The sequence below is a fragment of the Thunnus albacares genome, chromosome 15 (assembly GCF_914725855.1).
Source record: "Thunnus albacares chromosome 15, fThuAlb1.1, whole genome shotgun sequence".
Classification (NCBI taxonomy): domain Eukaryota; kingdom Metazoa; phylum Chordata; class Actinopteri; order Scombriformes; family Scombridae; genus Thunnus; species Thunnus albacares.
Genome location: NC_058120.1, coordinates 9,052,315 through 9,074,059, shown reverse-complemented (window position 1 = coordinate 9,074,059; position 21,745 = coordinate 9,052,315). Strand labels below are relative to the sequence as shown.

At 38.6% G+C, this 21,745-nt stretch overlaps 1 protein-coding gene across 2 annotated transcripts in view; it reads left to right on the top strand.

Moving 5' to 3' along the window:
- syt14a (synaptotagmin XIVa) overlaps nucleotides 1-21,745 on the top strand; it is a 43,507-nt gene that overhangs the window by 4,232 nt on the left and 17,530 nt on the right. For both annotated transcript variants that reach the window (XM_044375848.1, XM_044375847.1), the window contains exons 2-3: nucleotides 8,006-8,053; nucleotides 17,501-17,653. In XM_044375848.1, coding sequence (XP_044231783.1) covers nucleotides 8,006-8,053; nucleotides 17,501-17,653 — 201 coding nt within the window. The remainder of the gene's footprint in view (nucleotides 1-8,005; nucleotides 8,054-17,500; nucleotides 17,654-21,745) is intronic.

Genomic DNA, 21,745 nt, shown 5'->3' with positions numbered 1-21,745 from the left:
TGTTTACTGTGATGGCCATTATTATTTATAATAGTTATAATTAAAGCTGCACTAATCAATATATTTACATTGGATGTATTTACAAGTGGATGAAATTACAATGTACAATGTAAAAGGTGTTAGTTAGAAAATGGCAAAGCCACAAAGAATTATCACCTGACTCTGTAGTTTCCCTCAGCTCTACAGAGTGTTTTAACATCTCTCAGCTTAGTGTTTTGGTTTACAGCTTGAAACTTAACTATTGTGCTGTCATCAGCTTTGTGTCCAGATGCAGTAGGCAGCTGTTTTCAGTGAAAAATGTCTGATAAACCCACAGCACCAAATGGCGCAGTAACAAAGTTAGCAACTAGCTGGAACATAGACCAAAGCAAAAAAGCGAATTAATGTGGGTCTTACATTCACCAAGTGGCCAGAAACACTTCAAACAAATGTTTGAAGTGTTTCTGGCCACCGGCTACCAGCCACTGGCCACTGGTTTAACTTCAAATGAATGTTAATGTTGCTGTGTATCTGCTGGATTATTAAGAGGCAAGTGTTAACATGCTGCCTATATCAACTAAATAAGGCAATAAAATGTCAAAAGTGTGTTATTTTCAACGTTGTTGTAGAGTTGGAACAAATGGCCAAAAAACTCATTGATGCAGCTTTTAATTCATTAATTAGTTACATTTAGGTTAAGTAGATATGGTTAACTAGATAATCAACAGAATTAGCATTGTTGTCTGAAGCTAGAGTCTCAATGGCATGAACGTGAATGCCTGTGGAGTCTATAAAACAGATTAACTCGCATTGATTAGTTAAGTAAAGGAGCGTTTGCCTCATATGAATAATCACCTGTTGCGTCATAGACAGAGATCTCTACTTCTCTGTTGCAGTTTTAGTGCCTTTTTTATTGTATGTTAATGTTCCTCACTAGAATACTCCCAGGACTTTTCTGCTCAGGACCTCAGAGGTTTGATCTGTGGAGGTTTTGATGAGCATGTAGCTCTTACTGTATGTTCCTGTACTCTGGATACAAACACTCATACTGTGGTTTTAACACTGGCACACATCTCAGACATACTGGGATTGATTGTACATCCACTGCATTGACTCATCATCAACAGTGTTTTTGCTAAATATTCGATTTATCAGGGCTTGTTGTCTGCTTCAGATAAGGCGAGGGATTTGTTACTTGCAGGATTTTCGTGCAATTTGCTTATTGATCGCCTCAGTCGTTGACACATGGCGAGGGAGACTGGGAGTTGGATTGCGAGAATCAGAGGGACAGTCTGACCTCACGTCATTTCATCCATCTTGAAGCGGGACAGGCTGTTAATCCAGTGCTTAATGAATTGATAAATTTGTTCAAGCAGAAGATACAAAGACATTTGGGAGATGGAGGTGACATAATTTTGAGTTTAATTAGGGAATAACAGATTATTTTCACAAGTTGTTGAAACAAAAAAAGCTTAAAACTCATATTTTTGAACTTTTTCCCTCCCATATCATCAGCTGCTACCAAACTTACAAGCTCAAGCTATCGCAGTATTTGTGAAATGAAGATTCTGACTCTAAATTGGGCACACCCATCTTAGTCAGTTCTAAAAATAAGGTATCAACTGCACTACTTTGAAAGTGTGTTTCCATTGCCCAGGGCTATGGATGGTGCTGGTAATATGGAGCAATGATTAGCTGTGACTTCACACAGTTCTCAGTGTCCTCGCTAGAAAACCCAGTGCAGCAGTACATTTTGTACAGATGTAGTCTGAGGAAACTGTTGCTGCTTTATGAACTTACAGCTGAACTATCGGGTAAGCTGACTAATCTTTGGCGTGCTGTATCCTCCGCTTGTTAATTGGCTTAGCTGGAGCTTATTCTGAAGTCGCTCCCTTGTGCCTTTCAGTATGACAACACGAACATGTTTCATGTACAACCTGATGTAGCGCAAACCTTCCCTCTGCCAGTTTCAATAAAGACGCTGAGTGATTTTAATGTAAATTGCTGCTGACAAGAAATTTGTCTCATAAACCAATTATTGCCATTATTTAGAGGAGATGAAGTAACTCAAGCAACACAAGCTGATTCTCTGTCACTGAGAGACCACTGAATGTTTAGCTGAGTCCAGTCCAGTAAAAGACTACTTATGGTTATCAATTTTAAAGCTGCACCCATTTATATTTTTGTATTAACAGTTGATCCAATGACTATGTGTAATGTGAAAGTGAACACTCACAGTGACAAATCCACAAAGAGTTGTTATTTAACTGTGCAGTCTACTTCCGCTTTACTTAGTGATTTAGCATCTGTTAGCTAATTTTACAGCCCGCAACTTTACTGTTTTGATTCAGTCTCACAGCTCTCATTAGCATTGTTTACAGATGTAGCATGCAGCCATTTTTAGCAAAAAAGCTAAATCTACGGTACACTACCTGCGTGGCACCAAATTGAACACTGATAAACCTAGCAGCTTAAGAGTCAGAGTTTGAAACTTAATGGGGGCAACGCCACAAGTTTGTTTCCCTGAGTTCTTTTCTGTCACAGCACGTCCTCTCCACAATATCTCTGTCAGGTCAATTTTCTCAGCCCAACTTTCTGTGTCACGGCCTCAGTCCATCCTTCCTGAGCCCAGACAGTCAGTCTCGGCAGCCTGATTAGAGGAGGCAGGTAGAGGAGATTCCTTAAAGAAACTGGGACAAACCCTAACAGTGCCGCCAGCCCGGCCCCAGACGTCTGCAGGAGGGGAGACTGTGAAGACACAAAATTCACCTCGATTTAGTTCACGTACAAAAGTGAGACCTGCTCCCCGGCAAAGCAAAGCGTGTGATACAAGTACTCAGAAAGTGCACATATTGATCACAACTGCTGCTCCAAATTGATTTCTGTCAGTCTTGAGAGGAGCTCATGTGAACCTTTCTGTGTACTGACAAGGTGTTAGAAAACTGTACTCTCTATTCAGAAGAGTCACAGATAGAAACGAAAGGCATGTAAACACTAAGGTGTGCAAATTGTGTTGTTGTAAAGGATGACACTGCACATTAAAAACATTCACTGACTCTTACTCATTATGTTTGAGGGAAGTCCACGTGAGTCCCAGTTGATTCGATTTTGAAGCAAGTTGCTGCCTACATTTGCAGTTAATGAGATAAACTTGGCTGTCTGTTCGTAATAATTTTCCCATGTGTACATGACAAGTATATTAATGCACTAATATTTTCCCATTATTGCATCTAATTAGCTTTTCTGGCTGTGTTTTGATATACAGGTAATTACGGCGAGACATAAGGGACTGAAAGTGCTTCTTGTTTTGTCTTGAAGAGAAATGGAAGTATGAAATTCTTTGGCAGATCCTGTGGCTGTAATGAAAACAAGGAGACTGCTGTTTTCATACATTTATAGTAGAATATTGTAGCAGTAAAATGGCATCAGAATATACAGAAAATATTAAATAGATTTGAGAGAAATTGCTTATGATGTGATATGAGCAACCAGCACTGTGCACCGTATTCAAGAGACGTTATTTTTGAGAAGTATGATGTGTGGTGAGTGAAAGAGGATGGAGAGCTTCCTCCCACACACAGCTGCTGTGTCGATCTACTGGACAATAGGAAGAACTTGGCTCTCAGCTTCTAGTTTGGAAGGAAAGATATTCAGACAGTCTTGTCATGTACTGTAGAGGTACAACTTCCCTCAATGACTGTGTTTACATGCAGCAACATGGCTACCAGCCATACACTGGTTCAGGTCTTACTGAGATTTGTGTTTACATGATCCTGTGATTTCTTATGACAGTTTTCCTGACACTTTTGAGCACAGTAGGGTTATTTAACGTTGGTGGTACAGGTGGCAATAACTGAAAGTAAAGAAATATGGTGCTCACATGCCACAACACTTTTTAGAATGATAATAAGAACAAACCAGGTTAAAGTAGTGTTTTAACATCTAGAATGATTTGACTGAGTTGTGTTATTGGCATTACAGTCTCTATATTTACAGTATAAACAGTGTAGTGTCTGCACTTCAATAGTCAGAGACCAGAGAGGTATGACTTGACATTATGATTTATCTAAATATAAAGTATTGAGTTGCTCAGTAGGAAATGAATTGCAGAGTAAACACAGATAATTTGTCAAGGTTTGTATTCAGAGCTGGAAACACTACTTCATGTTGTGATAAAAAGCTCAAAAGCGTTTTCTCCATCACTGGTTAGGATACAGTATGGATCAACCCAATAGCAGCATCAAGTCTTTTAGTTGTTGTTGTGTTTTTGCCCTTTGAGACAGTCAGACTAATCCAATCCAACAAACAAAGAAAACCATGCCCTTAGTTTAGATTTGGTATTAAATCTGAGCAAGATTTATATGTTGGACATGAATGACAGGATGAAAATGTTGACAAGAACAATATACTAATGATTATCTGGGGTTTTTTTTGCTGCTTGTATAAAATGTATTTTTTATTTTTATTTGTTTACTGCATAATGGGATTTGTGTTTCTACAGGTGCTACAAAAAATATTACTGATATTTTATTGTATTTCGCTGTTAATCAAATAAGACAAAAATATTTCTGCAGACAGACCAGTCAAAAATGCATTTCCTCTGGCCCCACATGACTGATTATATAAATATAACTTTGTATTTCAAATGTCAGCATAGTGTGACAGACGACATGGGACAAAGGTCATGTTGCACAATGACCATAGTGACGCCATGTGTTACACTGCTCTCTGGCTTTTGCAGCTTTAGCACAGAGCTGTACAAAGTGTCACAGTTGAAGGCAGCCAGAGCTATTTGAAACCTCAACCTGTAGGCAGATCCCAGAGGCTGCAGCAGTGCTCAGTGACTGAGAGACCTTCACAACTGTGAGTAACAGTTCTGAATTACAGTCACTGTCTGTAAGCCTGTCTGGTGAAGAAGACCATGGTGAACTCTTTGTATAAGCCTGTCTGAATAACAGCTCTGGTATATACACATACACCAGCATACACCCTGTGCAGCTGCCACCCATCGGGTCCATCCCACTGAGCTGACACAATGGTTGATAAGAAACCACAGTGACAGAGGACCTCAGAGAGGACACTGTAGTGTGACTACTGTCTTTAGTTAGTTTCAATTCAAGAGAGAAAGAGTGTTGCCTGTTCAATGTTGGTCTGTTGGTTCACCACGTTGGTACAGACTGTAATATCTTAACTATTGGATGTATTGCATAAAATGTTGTACAGACATTTATGGTCCCTAGAGGCTGAATCGTAACAACCTTTTTGATCCCTTGACTTTTCCTTTTAGTGTCACCGTGAGGTTGACATTTGTGATTTTCATTGAAATGTCACTACAGCTATTGGTTGGCTTGCCAAGAAATTTGGTTCAGACATTCATGTCCACCTTATGCATTATAATAACTTTGGTGATCCCTTAACTTTTCATCTAGCGCCATCATCAGGTCAAGATTTTAATTTGTCTTGTATGACCAAACTCCTACTAAACGAATGACATTCCCATCAACTTCAGCTTTACTGTGCATAGGGTTAGGGTTAGGGTTGTGCAAATGTTAGCATGCTAACACACTTCAAAAGCATGAAAAGCCATACGAACAATAGGCTACCAGTCAAAAGTTTGGACACCCTTTCCCATTCACTTGAATGGGAAAGGGTGTCCAAAGTGTGTCCCAACTTTTGACTGGTAGGCTTCTGTATGTCATAAAGAGGGGGTGAGATATGATTATCATCTAAATATGGGGACAATGTGCACATTTCCAGATGGTCTCTCTTGTAAGACATTTATAGTGTTGCACTTGTACAGATGAAAATAGGCAGAAATAGTTGCGTAACAAACAAAAAAAAGGAGCTAGAGAGAGAAGAACTCTCTCATTTCCATAGCTGACCAATCATGGCGTGAGGTAGGTGTGAATGTTGGATTGTCGGTTTCGGACAGTTACAGAAATGATCGAACACAGTCCGCCCAATTCTGACTTTGGAAAGGTGTGGGGGAAGCGGGTTTGCAAAGCTGTTTCAACCATTTGACAAGCAGTTCTGATAGAGTATATTGGCAGCTTAGTGAACTTTGTAACAGTTACACCTGCTAAATAATTAGCCTGTTGGCATTGTGATAAATTTAGCATGGTAAAGTTAACATTTAGCTCAAGTACAGCTCCACAGAGCCGCTACCATGACTGGATACTTTTAATCTTGTTTAATTATAATTAATGCTGCCATTCAGATTTTAGGACAGCATTTAAAGCACTTTGATTACCCTCCACAATTCAATTCATTCCATTCTTGGTTAAGTTTATGTAATCGTCAAATGAAAGAGTGATACAAGTGTACATAGATGTTGCCAAGAAATGCTCTGAGATTACAAGACACCATTTGCATTCAGTGTTTGTCCCCGGATAAGGATCACTGAGCTGTGCTGGGTTTAGAACAATGCCTTGTGGAGTCAGATCACACACTGACATCCCTTTCCCATCCGCATTTTACTCAAGCAACAGTTTCACCATAAAGCCAGCGATTTGCATTCAGAATATCTCAGGTCTATATGTTGGATGCCTGGTGATCCTCCTGAAGGTGATAATCAACAATCAAATGACACAAATATGCACAACGGGAGATTTTATCATGTTGTGGGTTTTCTAAATGTCAAAGATGGTGTAGACGGGAAAAATAAATATTCTGATTTGCAGGGTGATTCAGACCACATAAGTGATCATACACTGAGTTTTAGTGCAGATCGATGAAAAATAAATCTTTTAATATTTTGCTGTAATCGAAGATGTGAAATGGCTACATATATCAGATTCTTAAATATCTTAAATATATACAGTATACAAATTTTTTTTATATATATATATATATATATATATGATCTGATTAATATTTCAAGTGGTCAAAAACTCCACAGGGTGTCTTTAAATTAGTATAAGGCATTGTCTAGTTTAATAATAAACAGTATGTATATCCACATTCTCAGACTCTGAATAGAAACTGCTCATGAAATAGTTAATAAAAACTTATTTGTGGATAAAAAACAAACCATGGCCTTGAATTTCCAGCCTTCAATCATTCAGTGCCCCTCTGCCCACAGAAGAACACAAATTAAGCTGGATGACACACACCTGACTTCAGCTGCTATTGAAACATTTGGGGACCGTATGTGGGCTGTTAGAACAGATCAATGCCCACAGCTTTCTAATTCAGTACCTTGCTGGGGCTGGAGAGAGAAAATAAAAGCAAATTCAGTATCATCACCATAAAAGGTACATTTAAGATTTTTGCACTATATGAAATGACAAGAAGAGTGTTTCTTAGTTTAAACAGAATATTTTAACAGACTGTTACCATCCAGTCTATAGGTGCATTTCCATCCACCTGTTTTTATGCACATTTTCAATTTACACATAAAAAAACCTGAGTGGAAACACCGAAAATTTGAAAAAATCTTGAAATATCGCAAAAAACATTTTTACTTTTGGGGGAGGTGGAAAAATGCAATGGAAACTGATTCACTGAATAAATGATGAGAAATCATGTGACTTAAATGTCCGCTTACATTTCCGCCCCACTGAAGGGATGAAAAATAGTGGCAGATGAAAACATTAAGTCAGTGTGGAGTGATGAGGAGACTGTTTTCTATGTCATTTTTCACTGTTTGAGGTTTGACTGGTGCTCTTTAAATTACGTCATCTCATCGCACCCTCTTCCTCTGCAGTGGTATAATGGCACCTGACTGGAGAATTAGCGCCACCTGCTGCGTATCTCAATGAACCAACCCCTAATATTTGCATAACAGTAGTGGATGGAAACATGTATAAATTTGCTTTTTCTTTTGCTGATTTTCTGAAAATTCTGTAAAAATTTGCGATACATTTGGATGGAAACCCGACATGTCAGTGTCTTATATCTGTCTTGTTCTTGTCCTTTTCTGGGAATTTGTCTAAATGTATCAACATATTTTAATGTGTATCCATGATGTTTGTCTTTCGTTCCCTCCATCACAGTGTGGCTCATTGAAACTGCATTGTCTTTCCAGGTGGCGAGCGTAACTGTGGAGTACATGAGCTGATCTGCGTCAGAAAAGGTAGGGCAGATCAGAGCTCGGGGAGGTTGACCTTTGACCCCTAACTGCACTTCCCACTCCACCTCTTTCATCAGCATTTATCACTGTTACACCGTCACCTTGTTTAACTTTTCCACTGTGTTTGGCGTTGCGCTGCCTTCGCTGTGGTTGTGTTGTTTGTTTCAGTCTTCTTCTGTTGAATGTGCTCACTGCTTGTGTTTGGCTTGTTTTTTGAAAACTGTTAAACAAATTTAAAATGTTCAAATGAACTTCACAGGCTCTGAAATTAAGGACCTTTTCTCAGTCAGACCAATTAAAAGAAAGGAACTTTTAGTCATGATTTATGAGAATTGTGTGTTTTGGAGGGACATAGAAATAAATTACACAGTGAGCTTTTTTTTAATAACCGGGTTCCTATTAAATAATTGCAGGGTACACAGAGCGAGGACCAATTTCACAAAAGCAATGTCAACAGCAAGGAGCTAAAGTGTGGCACTTTTACATAGTAAAAATGTACTAAAATAGGGCTGCAACTAATGATTATTTTCATTATCAATTAATCTGTTGATTATTTACTTGATTAATCAAATAGTCATATGGTCTATAAAAGGTCAGAAAATTGTGAAAAATGTCAATCACTGTTTCCCAAAGCCCAAGGTGACATCCTCAAATGTCTTCTTTTGACCCAAAAGTATTCAGTTTATTATCAAAGAAGACCAGAAAACATTCACGTTTAAGAAACTGGAAATAGAGAATTTGGGTATTTTTCAAAACGATTAATTGATTATCAAAATCAATAATTACTAAGTGCCTATGAAACACAAAGTTGTTACCCCCTTGTTCTACCGTAATTCTCTTATTTCCCTGTACTTATTTGTACAGGTACCTAGAAAGTAGGGGTGTGCCCGAATACAAATACATTATTAAGCAAAGCACAAATAGTGGGTTTTATACGAATATTTGTTTCATACAAATATTTTAAAAATGATTTGTTGGGGGTGTTCCTCAGAGATAAAGCTGAGCTACTGACATATGTGAGGTGCTCCCAAGGGACTAACCTGTTGTTCCAATTCTCCTTTCTATAGTTAGATTGTAAAAAATAGGCAATAAATGAAAAGTGCAAAGCAATAATTGCCTTTGAAGTTCCTCCCTACACGTTACACAGTGTGCTGTCTCTGTGTTATGGGTGTATAAATAGGTATAGGTCTGTCTGCAATGAGGTGATGAGTAAAGTTTTAGCTCAGTAATCAGCGCAGTCATCTATGATCTGGGAGACTCCATTTCAAGACCCGGTGTGGGGACCTCCTTCGTAAGGTAGTTTATTCATGAACACTTTCATTTTCTAAAATTAAAAGTATAATAAGAACAAAAACAGGATTTTTAAGCCTCTTTCCACTTTTATTCGAATACAAATAAAGATACAAATAATTTTACTGCCTCAACAAATACAGATACAAATACAAATACTGGGATCTCTGCACATCCCTACTAGAAAGCATTTTATTTATATCCCATTTATATCCCAATACTAAATAATTACACTGTAATTTAGAGGATGTAATGTAAAGCGATACCCAGAATATTAGAGGACATAACACCAATAACAGTTCAATACTGTAACATGCTTTATTTCATTATTTTGTGGATTTACACCACACATAGCTGATTAATTTAGTGAAGAAGACACAAATGGACAAACTCCACTGTATGGGTAACTGTAAAGTTATGATATGCAGCATTCATATAAATTTATGTTCTACTTCTTGTCATGTCACAAGCCTGAGCAGACATGATTTGTTTTTGATGTGACTACTTATATATTGAAGGTCATGGTGGTGCTTGTGTAAAGTTGGGTGAAAACAAGCTTTGAACGAATCAGGCTTGTTAAAACAATCATAACTGTGCATGTTCAGTACTGAGTGCCTCTCTTTGCCATAGCAATATTCATATTCTGGATGGAGATGAGAGTCTGAAGTGGATTCAGAGGGTGCTTATCACAGTGTTTGGGCAAGCTGAATGGTCTGGTTGTGTAAGTGTGCGCGTGTTTTATAATTTGGGCTATCCCATTTGGTTTTTGTGTTTTGTGTTATATTATTGATGGAGATTGATTCCAGAGATGTCTGTGTGTGTGTGTGTGTGTGTGTGTGTGTGTGTGTGTGTGTGTGTGTGTGTGTGTGTGTGTGTGTGTGTGTGTGTGTGTTTGTGTGTGTTTACATGTTTGGATGTGTGCACAGCATAATAGCTATTGTGCTTCAGAGCAATGTCTGAACATGTGTGGGAGTGTGTGCTGGTAAGAGTGCTTATAGAGTGCCTGTGAAGAGTGTGGGTGTCTTTGTGATTTTGCTTTTGAGTTTTGTGCTTTTTGACATTCAACATGGCAATTGTTTCCATGCAGACAGAGCGCAACTAAGACAATAGAGATGTTAAACAATCAATGCAATGAACAAGCATAAATACCAAGAGTATATGTCAACAGTGACAACAAAAACAACACTCTAACATGCAGAACTTTAGACAAGAGGATATTTCCATTAGTTTGCAACTGATTTACTGTATATTTCCCTTATTGTCTACAACATTCCTGTGCAAATATCATCTATCTACATTTACTCTGCTCTAAAAACCTAAACCAAAACATTACTGACGACTTTAGGAACGTACCGTTAGTTCAGTACCATCATCCATCCATCTATTTATCCATCTTTTTTTTTTTGCCACTTACAATACTTGAGTCAGGTTGCCATGGCAACAGGGTCAGCTGAGCAGATGTCCTTTTCCCCAGCAACATCCTCTTTTTCCATCTAGGGGATCTCTGAGTGTTTACAGGCATTCTGGGAAATGAAGTTGTCAAAAGATGTACTTGTTTAGATAATAAATGTATTCTTGATTGTCTGGATCATGATGATAAAATTGTAAACATGCAACTGTTGTGGTTTCATTTCAACATGACGACTGTCAGATCCAGTCAAGGTTAGCCAGTTTAAACCTAAGATGTGGAGCTTTAAATTGAAGCTTTCTTTTTTCTTCCCAAGGCCAGCTGCTCCCTCAGTTTGGCTGTAATTTTCATGGTGTTATGTACAGAAAGCTTTCTGTGACTTGCCTTCCTCCCTCTCATTTGTTGAATAAAAGGAAAGGTCATCGTGTCCTTGAATTGCGGTCAGTGGTCGTACAGTCTTGCAACCGTCATATAAATAAGTCACATACTGTATTTTACTACTACATACAAATTCGGACATGACACTTCTTCCTGTCAATCAGCTGTTAAAATAAAATTAAAAAAATCGGTTTCCAGCACCTCAAATCATCTGCTGAGTGAGATGGAGTTAAGTAAATCACTAATATCTCCTTTTTCCACCATTAAACTGAGTGTCTCATGCATGTAAATTCTTGCACCAGTTGAATGTCAGCCTTATTTGCCTGCACAACAACTCTAATTAGGAGATGAATCCCTAATGCCAAAACTTTTTATGTGATGATCTCTTGGCTGAACATGATTTTTATTGATGTTTGGTTCTGATCTTACTTGTAAAGCCAGTTCATTTCTAAAGAAACTGACTCTTATAAAGGTGTGTTCTTCATTTAACCATTACAAGGTTACCTTCCTACATTATCATTCTCTGTGCTTCTTGTGTAACAAAGTCTCTTATTGTTTAATCTTCCTGTGAGTCATCACTCAGTCCCCCACACACTATCTGAGGGCTATTCTCAGTAGTTTAATGGAAAACAGTAGATTTGGTTAAATAAAAGGTATTAGTTGAAGTGTGTGTGTGTGTGTGTGTGTGTGTGTGTGTGTGTGTGTGGGTGCCTGGCTGTTAACAATAGGGTCTGACATTTTTCTTTGTTCGCTTAACTCACAAATATATTATATAGTGCCCTATTATTTTAAATCATATGGATATCAGTGACATATATATATTTTATTGTATATTGTATTGTTTTCCAGTTAGGTCCATTTAGTGGCTGCAGGTTTGAATAATAGAAAGAAGCAACTTGGCCTTTGTAGGTTGATGACAAAAACTTTCCCAACTTAGTTTTATGCCTAAACTAAAGCAGTGGAAGATGAGAAATGATGTTAGATATTCAACACCATGCAGCACCTACACTATGTTACAACACTAGAAATACTAATATATGGGAGACACCGTGTCCAATGTTTGAGTACAGTGAAGGGAGTAAATGAAAGGTATGAAGCCTGAATACATAGTCTATTTACAGAATTTAAAAAATGTATTGTATTCTAGAGTCAGGAAGTCAAAAGTAAAGAGTGAAACCCTCCCTAGACTTGATTGAATTTTCGTTTCCCTGTTTGAGCCATTTGGGGAATTATACAGAGCAGGATCCTGCTCCATCTGTGCTGTGAATAATTCAGTCAACAGTGAGAAGCTGGTACAGTGTGAGCAGACAGACATTCCCATGGGATAACGCCTCCTGCTCCCACCTCACCATGTGACCAAACATTGTGGGCTTCCAACAGTAATCCAGGCTCATTATAGTCCAGTAAAACTCCACGGAGAAAGATATTTAATTACTATAAAAAAAAACCACTTTCTGTTACAGAAACAGAGGAGAGGAGAAACAGTTACAATATTGTAATCCTAGTTCTATAAGCACAGGCGGAGCCCTCTACTGGACTCTATGGGCAATACTCTCCTCCAACAACATGCACGCAATCGCACTGAAATTTACATGTATGTAGCCAGCCAATCAGGATGCACCTACTGATTCTGTGTATCTTACACAGTATATAAGGCAGCACCTCACAGCCATTCTGATCCAGAAACCACTTCAGTGGATGGCGTAGGAGCAGCTGGGTCCATAGGTAGAGGGCTCTGCCTGTGCTCCCCATGGGGTGGAGAACAAAACACTCCAGCTGAATAGTTCTCAACCTAAATTAACTCTTTATGTTCTTAGGAGAAAACGTTGGAATCCCAACCACTTAGCTTTTTTGCAAGCAATGGTGGATCCCACTCTCACCACTTGGATGGTCTGTGTCACCTGTGCAGACAGTCCAGCCCGCATCAGCCTGTCCCTCTCGGGAGTGAAGCCTGGAGAGGTTGGCTCAACATGGGCAGCGCGCCTATCGAGCCCACCTCTTGGGAAAGAGCCCCCCACATTTGGGGTATGGACCAGGGCTGGTCCACCAACATCTGGGTCATCTCTGTGTACCATGGCACCAAATGGCAGTCCGAAGTTATCAGGATGACCAGCAGTCTGTCTTGTCTCACTCTCTCCAGCAAAGGGGGAATGAGATGGGGAGGAGGAAAGGTGTAAAGCAGCCTCCTTGTCCATGGCACGTGTGCAAACACATTCACCCCCAGAGGTGAATCATCTTGCAGTGTCAGAGAACCAGAGCAGGCAATAGGTGTTGTTTCAACTGGCGAACAAGTCCATTTACATTCTCCAGTTCCAAATCTGCTGAACCACAAGTGGGTGCAGCACCCTGTTGTCTACCAGAGGGCCGCCTCTTGAAATGAGGTCTGTGCCCCTGTTCTCCAGACCTGGCATGTGGAGGGCTCTCAGAGACAGAAGGTATTCTGAGGCCCACACCAACAGGTTCTCCACCATCCTCAACAGGGCTGCAGATGAGACTCAGCCCAACACGCTCCACTGCTATAGCCATAACCCTCAGCAGGCGAACTGAAGTCAGCGGTGGATTTCCGAAGGACGGCGAAGTTGCAGAGACAGGCGAGAGGTTGTTGTCATCGTCCGTTGGAGAAGCTGCTCATAGAGTCTGAGGCTTCAGCTGGATGAATCAGTAAGCTCATCGTCGCCGAGGAGATCAATCTCAAGTTCCAGTTCGCTCTCGTTGCAGCTGAGTGAAACATCACATTGCTGAAAATGGTCCCACCATTGCTGGTGTTCAACAGGAGGGAATGCCCGGCAGTGCACGTAGGGCAGTGGTTGCATCATGCCACTTTCTGCACAGTCCTGTCCGAGGCACTTGAAGCAGAAGCAATGCCCATCATGTGCATGTTTTTGGAGGAGAGTATTACCCATAGAGTCCAGTAGAGGGCGGAGCCTGAGTGAGATAGAACACGACTTTGTATGTTAAAAAGTCAAGGCTAACGAGAACAGAAGGCTATGCAACATCCATTGCTTGTTTTCTAGGTGGTAAAGAGTGAGTCTGGCTGTTAATATATGTTTTGTTGTTAAAGAAAACTGGACTGTTTATTGTTTTCATAATTGAGAAGATAGTTATGGGAGCATGTACTGTGTGTAAAAATATAACACACAACTGAAACAAATGCAAAAGTGCAGGCTGTGAAGGCTTTAATGGTGACACTGTAGGCTCAGTCTAGTTAATTATCACAGGCATTTATTGTAATAATAAATAACAGAAAGCTCATCATCATTGATTGGAAAATAAGATGTCATCTAAGTACACTTTCTTGCCAGATGAGCTCATTACCTTCCATCTGCACTAAGGCAATCTTTGGGTTTAATTGAACTAAATAGACTTTACATTTACTGTAGGGATTTCTGTGTTCCACAGAGACTAATTTATCATTGAAAATGAGCTCAGCAATAATTAGAGGAGTGAACAATGTATTCCATTCGACTGCCCTAAAAATCCTTTTTATGTTTTATCATTTTTTACTCAGTTGACCCTTTAATTGTCACAGGAATATTTTTAAAATAATGTGTGAAATTATTAACAGATAGGGACTGTTTTAGCCCATCTGTAGGTATTTGAACAGTGTTTCAAATCCTAAATACTTTTCTCAATTTATCTTGGAACATATTCAAACATCCACTCTTAATTATGTCAGTGTAAGCTTGGAGTGGAGTCAGCAGCAGTCAGATCCAGTTTTTCCAATCTGCATTGCACAATCCAAATCCCTCTAACCATCATCCTGCACATTGTAGTGAATACAGAGTTGCTGCGCAAATACCCAAGTTTGCTTTTTTCTATCATGAACTCCATGTGAAAAGGTTTGTATGCAGTGTTTGAGAGTGTTCAGTGTTTATTCAGGCATTTACCATTTCATTCCACAATGAACCACACTCGATAGAAATTAAACTTTTACATGAGCAAGCAATTGCCAGAATTTCTGCTAAGGTTTCAGGTCTGATGTGAACCTCTTTCATTTTCTGTTCATTTGCAAAGACGCTGTGCGTCTGCCACACTAACAAAAATGCTGACAGCCTGAGTACAGCGGCTCTCACATGACAGCTGTGTACAATGGTGCTAAGCTCTTTTCAAACACAGATAGACACTCACTCTCTCTAATTTGTCTTTCTGTGTTTCTGTGTAACATAATTTCCCTTGATCAATTCTGGAAAAATAAAACATGGTGGATCATTTAGATTTTATAACGTGTTACAGTTTGTGAACAGTCATTGACTCTCTCATGCTTTTCAGACACGCCATTGAATTGTGTCACTGTGCATCCCTGATTGCAGAAAAAATTATTTTGCAGGTGTGAAATGTCAAGCTTATTTTCTGAAAGCACAGCAGGAGATCACTGCAGGTCTCTGGGGTTTAAGATTGATTGTCTCTGAACTTTTGTAGAAATGACAGAAGTACAAAGAAGGACAAAGACGTAGGCTCAATGCCAAAAGGTTGGTCTGTTCTGTTCTACCACCACTGGAGAGAAAAGAAAACATAAGACAAGCTAAGACAAGGAAGCTCCCCTGTGGCTACATCTGATGATGACATAGTACTTCCCTGAAGGTGCTGGAAGGTCAAATGTGAGGTGGAAGGTCAAACAACTGGTTTTCATCTTTCAAACACTTGTCTTCACCAACAGGGCTCATACAAATCCTGTCTGAATATCTAATGATGTTTTTTTCCCATCCAAACTGAATCTACTGATGTGTGGCAGTCAGTGTTGCATTTAATGAGATCTGACTTGCCTCTGTGTCTGGAGTCTGGAGTGACGCTGCACCTGAGCCTGTTGCTATGGCAACAAACAGGTTGTGTCTTTAAAAAGGCTACAACCTTTCTCTCTCTCCTCTTGTCCATCTGTCCTAGCTCTGTCACTGTGTCTTTCTCATCTGTCTTTAACTGATGTTTGTTGAAAGTGGGTGAGATGGGTTTTTATTAATGTGTCACCTTGGGAAAAATCAAACCTCAGTTTCCTTGCTGGCCTTAGTCTACTGCCTGATTAAAGATGTATTTGCTTGCATTAAAAACATATATTATACTGTAAAAGTGTATCATGCTGCCTTTGAACATAAACCAACTTTATTCGTTTTTAATATTAATAAGCACTGATTCACAAAACCTTTTTTTTTCATTTTCATTTAATTTCATTTATTTATGGGACTCAAGACCATGATCACATGGTATTGAGCACAAAGAGAACATGCAACAAAGTACAACAAATACTACTTAAAGGAAGGACAGTCTTCAAAAAGGCATCTAATTTACAAATAACTTTTTGGCTTATCTGATTGTAATAACAAAATTAATTTAAAGATAGATGGGCAGTTTAAATAATACTTTGGCAAATACCTTTCTCTATAATTCATTATGCTTACATTCTTACATTCAAACAAAAGTATTACACTTGTCTCCCAAACTGTTGTCATTACAAAGGTTGCAGATCCTCTGATTTCTGTCCAGCCTTATATCTTCTAGTGACATTGGGCATTCTGGTGTTGTTCACTCTAAAGTTACAAATAGCTTGTCTGTACTTTTAGTTTTCATACACCAGATACTTTTCCAGTTCAAGCTCTTGTTTAAATTTTACATAAATATCACATGATGTCATACTTCAGAGCTCACTTTGCCACTTTTGCATGAACTAAAAAGAAGAACTATTTCTAAGAAGACAGATTCTACTGCCTTTTCTTGAAAATATTCTTGAAAACATAATGTTTAGATTTATGGCCAATAAAGAAGCCTGTGCACCTGTGCTCTTGCTGTCGACTTTCATATTCATGTTAGCTTACTTTGCTAATTTTTCTTCAAGTCACATTGTAGGAATAGTCAAGAAGATTTTGGGAAGTATGCTTACTTGCTTTCTGGTGGAGAGTTAGCTAATAGGATTGATATTACTGTCATATTTGTTTCTTAAATATAAAGTTACAGGCAGCAGCCGGTTAGCTAGCACAAAGAGTGGGAAACAACTAGCTTGGTTCTGTCCAAAAGTAAATGGACAGAGCTACTGTAGAGATACTCTCAGTACATTTATGAAATGGTATCGATCTTCTCATGTAATTCTCACCAAGAAATTGAATAAATGTATTTCCTAAAATGTCAAAATTTTGTTTTAGCTAGCAGCAGAGATAGCAGACAGGTAGAAAACCTTTTGTGACAGAAGGCAAAGGGATTTTTAGCATTGTGTTTTAATTTGAGAAATACAATCACTAGCAACACCATTAGCATTAGATAGAGGCTATAATCATTCTTGGTCTCATTTTTGTACTAAAATTACACCAACCATTTTTAACTATAGTTTGTTGATATTTACAATGCCAAACAACAATACAGTAACTTTAACTGGAATTTCTGTGTCTCAGTCTCTCCAGAGGTGCTGGGGTTTCTGACGGCCATCGGACTCTTCATCATCCTCATGACCTTTCTGTTCTGGTACCTCAACAACAAGTTGGCACTAGAGAACACAGGGAGCCTTCAGTGCCTTGATGACTTCAGGAAAAAACCAGAGCTGCAAGGTGAGTCAGTCTGCAATTAATATGCACTTTTCCCATGATATTTTTTTCATGAAAAACCCGTGGTAAATCCAACAGACTTTTCATCATTATTTTTACATGATGGATCTTCGGGGCTATAATACCACAGCTCCCAGTGTGAGTAATTGAGTGATTGTGGGTCACTAGCAATTTCTAAATAAAGAGGTGCAAATAAATGAGCCTCAAAAAAACAAAAGCATTTTTTGTGTGATACAAATAAAATAATAGATTCAAACAGTAAATTAAAAGACATTTTACACTTGTGGTGAAAAGAAAACATTCAGGACTGTATCATGACCTTTTCAAGAGTTTCTAGAAGATTTTCCCCTCACTGTTAAGATACTTGTACCTAGGCTCTATCCAGACTCTAAAAAAGCTAGATTTAAGTCCCTGCATTGTCCAGCCAGTTCTGAAAATTATGGACCTCTGTCACCGACTGCAGCATGAAGCCTGACCTCTGCATAGGGACATTTTCCACTGGCACTGGCCTTTCTCAACACACAAGGGGATTACTGTTGCTGACAGATGTAGGGCTGTTTACTTGTCATCTGTCCACAGGGCTTCAGAAGTTTAAAAGGTTGGTGGCCCCGGGGAGCCCGCACAGGGAGTTGGCTCTTCCCTGAGAAGCCACCTGGTAAACATTAAGTTAACAAAGGGAAGCCATAAAGTGGTGACAGTGGTTGTTCTTTGGGTGTATTTCTGTTTATCTCCTCAGCACAATGATGTTTATTTTACATAGATTGTGCTAAATTGTGCAATCAATGCATTGAGTAAACCAGAAGAAGATTTTCTACTGTCCTCTTCATACCTAAAGTTGTATTTTCTTTAGAATGACAATATTTAAACAGATTCATATCTTAGATACACTATGCTGTATATTCTGCAACCAAACAAACTTTGCAAACACTGTTAGTTTGGAGAGATTTTTCAGTCTGCAGTGGAAATGTTACAGCTCAGCTCTGGCTGGAGTCATTTTAAAGCTCTACTGCCCCTTGCTGGAAGAAACATGAAGCTACAGCTGGTGTTAATGGGGTGATGAAAACCGAGGATGTTGCAGTGACTGATGTACTTCATATAGCTTATTGACAAATACAAATTAAAATACATTTGAATATATAGATTAACTCCACATACTGTATATATTATAAGATATGGTAATAATATAGTTGTCTTTAAGAATGTAATGTCATACATCACCTATATTTTTGAAATTCTTTATTGTTTGTATTTTTCTACTTCTCATTTCACCTCCTGAATATAATGCATATCAAATCAAGATCACCAGCATGTAATTGTTGCCCCAAATGACCACAGTGATACTGAACATTGTTTCACAAATGTGTCATTTTGTATTGGACTGCATTCCAATTCATTGCCAGTATACTGATGTACCATCAATATATTCTTTATATTTCCATAAATAGTTTTCTGTTGCATAACATGGCACTTTGTTGCATAATGCATCTGCTCATATACAGAGCACCATGGTAACATCATTGCTGCGAAACAATTCATTCATGTTCAATAAACCTCTAACTTTAACTTAACTCTGAAATGCAACTTTGGTAAATTGATCAGTCTTCTTCTGCACTACGATGCTGAGCTATTTTCTTTGAATGTCTGACCTTAAAAATGCATCATTTAATGTGCTATAATGTCTTAAAAGATGAGTAGATGGCCTTGAATGCCTACATAGATGCTGCTACAAGTCATCCAAAGCAGCATTCTGTATCTGCTGGCTTTCCAAAACTGAACCATGCAAAGCCCGGACTATTTTTACATGAGGTGAGGGTGGAATAAATCAAGATAACCATACATACAGATACCCATTGTAAATACATATACTGTATATCTGCCCTTGTAGAGGCACATGTTTTAAATCTCCACTTCAGATCATATATCTTACCTGTAAACAAAGAAAGAGGAACTCTCAGGGATAATCTTTCAACATCGTCTTTGTCCTGTTAATCACATCCAGGGTCCTTATTTATCAAGCATTTCAGAATCACTTTGGTAAGACAAAAAATATCTCAGACTAGCTTATTAATGAAGCTTCCTCCGCCAAGTGTTAAATTCACCTTTGAGAATGAATGATGTCACTGCATTACGACACAAAAAACCATAAAATTAAATGAATCACATCTTGTTGTTTTTTGTTTCTTGTAGTTAGTTACACTGGGATCTCAACACATTCAAAACACTGGAAGTATGATCTAGATAATTTGATACAGGAGAAAGGCATTGCTGTGTGAGTGAGCAGATGTTCCTTTTTGATTTTAGTGCTCTTTAACTGCAGCACTTAACAAAGAGTGATCCAATCAGCAACAGCTGCCACAACTAAACATGCCTGAGCAATCAATGGGTGGGGGTTTTTCATGTTTTTCATACATTTAGACAGCAAAACAATAGGTACATTTCTTTTTTTCTCCATGAAATTTTTATGACTTTACCACTACAATCTGAATTATTATTGACTTAGATAAAGATCCCCTTCATGCATGTATTAAGATAAAAATACTCTGCTTGGAACAATAATGTGTGTCTGATATGTTTTTTTCCACAAAAAGTTGAATTACTACTTTAAAATCCTTAAAATTACATTTAATCCTTCTCTCTCATTAAAAATACCAGAGTCTATGAATATGCAGCTATTGTTTCAAAAGTTTAACAGTTTGACGCAAGATGTTTCCTACTTCACTGTAAAGTCCATTCTCAGTGTGTGCACTAGAGGCTTCAAGTTTCCACATCACACTTGTGTTAGTTGCATACTGGTCCAGGACTTGTTTCCAAACTAGTTGTGATGTCACAAATCATGCTCATAGGCCTGTCCCTTTAAAATCAGATGATCAATGAGCACAGAGAAACTTTCCACTTTCAGCAGACAAATGTGAAAACAGTCTTCTATTGTCAAACTCTGCACATGCATCATGGTGCACACTGAACCTCAAACATCCAACTGTAGGGACAAGAAGAAAAACATATTTTTGAGTTGAGGGGGACAACATGTTTAAAAATCATGGTTCAAACCTTTCTCTGCAGAGATCTGTATCACTCTCCTACACTAAATGTCATTCTAAGAGTTAAGAGTTAATTTTAGCATTTTGACCTTTGTCCCTGCAGAAATCTTAATTCAAAATAAAGACGTCATCTCATCCTTATTTTTGTAAAGCTTCTGTCATTTTAGCTTGAGTGACATATTCATAAAACTAGAAGAGTGGACTCTGTGGAGTGCAGATCTCCATCAGGTGTGTACAGTCAAGATGGCGGCGAAGATAACAAAAACAGGAACTTATTCACCTCGTATCACGCCTAACTTTAGTGGATCATAACATATTGGGTATGGAATTAATCTGCAGATGCTCCAGTTCAAGATGAGACCAAACTTTTTTATGGATGTCAGTTTTTGAGCCATGACAAAGACCAAAATGTAGCCTGCAACAGACAAGGTAAGCCTTATTTTTAGCCTAGCCAGTTGCAGGAAATGCCTTTTGCTATGTTGTAATGCATATCATAAAATGATGATGTCTGCTGAAAAGACGAAAGTCTGAGCTTTATGATAGGCTCATAAGGAATCTTATCAGTATTTATTTGAATTGACAACACATTGATCTAATGTGGCAACAAGGTATAATTGGTTTTCCCTAGTGAAAACAAGATTCCAAACTGAAGCATGTGGTTGATCACTTGCAGCCCCTAACGGCTAGTTAAGAGGAGCGAGGAGTCAGCAGTCAATGGTGGTATACAACAGAGCAGTCAGTGGCGTTATAAAATAGGTTTTTCAAACATTGTGAATCACTGCAATCATGAGAGCTCCTTGAGCATACAGTCATAAATGTGTACAAAAAATATTAGGCTTATGGGTTCAGTAGTATGTGAGATTAAATGTGGACAGATACACACACGGACACACATACACAACCAAACGCATGATCACCTCCAGGCTTATGCCTGACGGAGATAAAAATGTAATTTCCGAAGATTTCCTCATGTGAAATGCAGCATGCATGCCAGTAGAGGTTGCCAGTCTACCAGTTTTCAGTCAATGACTACTGTAAGTCTCCTTGCTCGAAACAG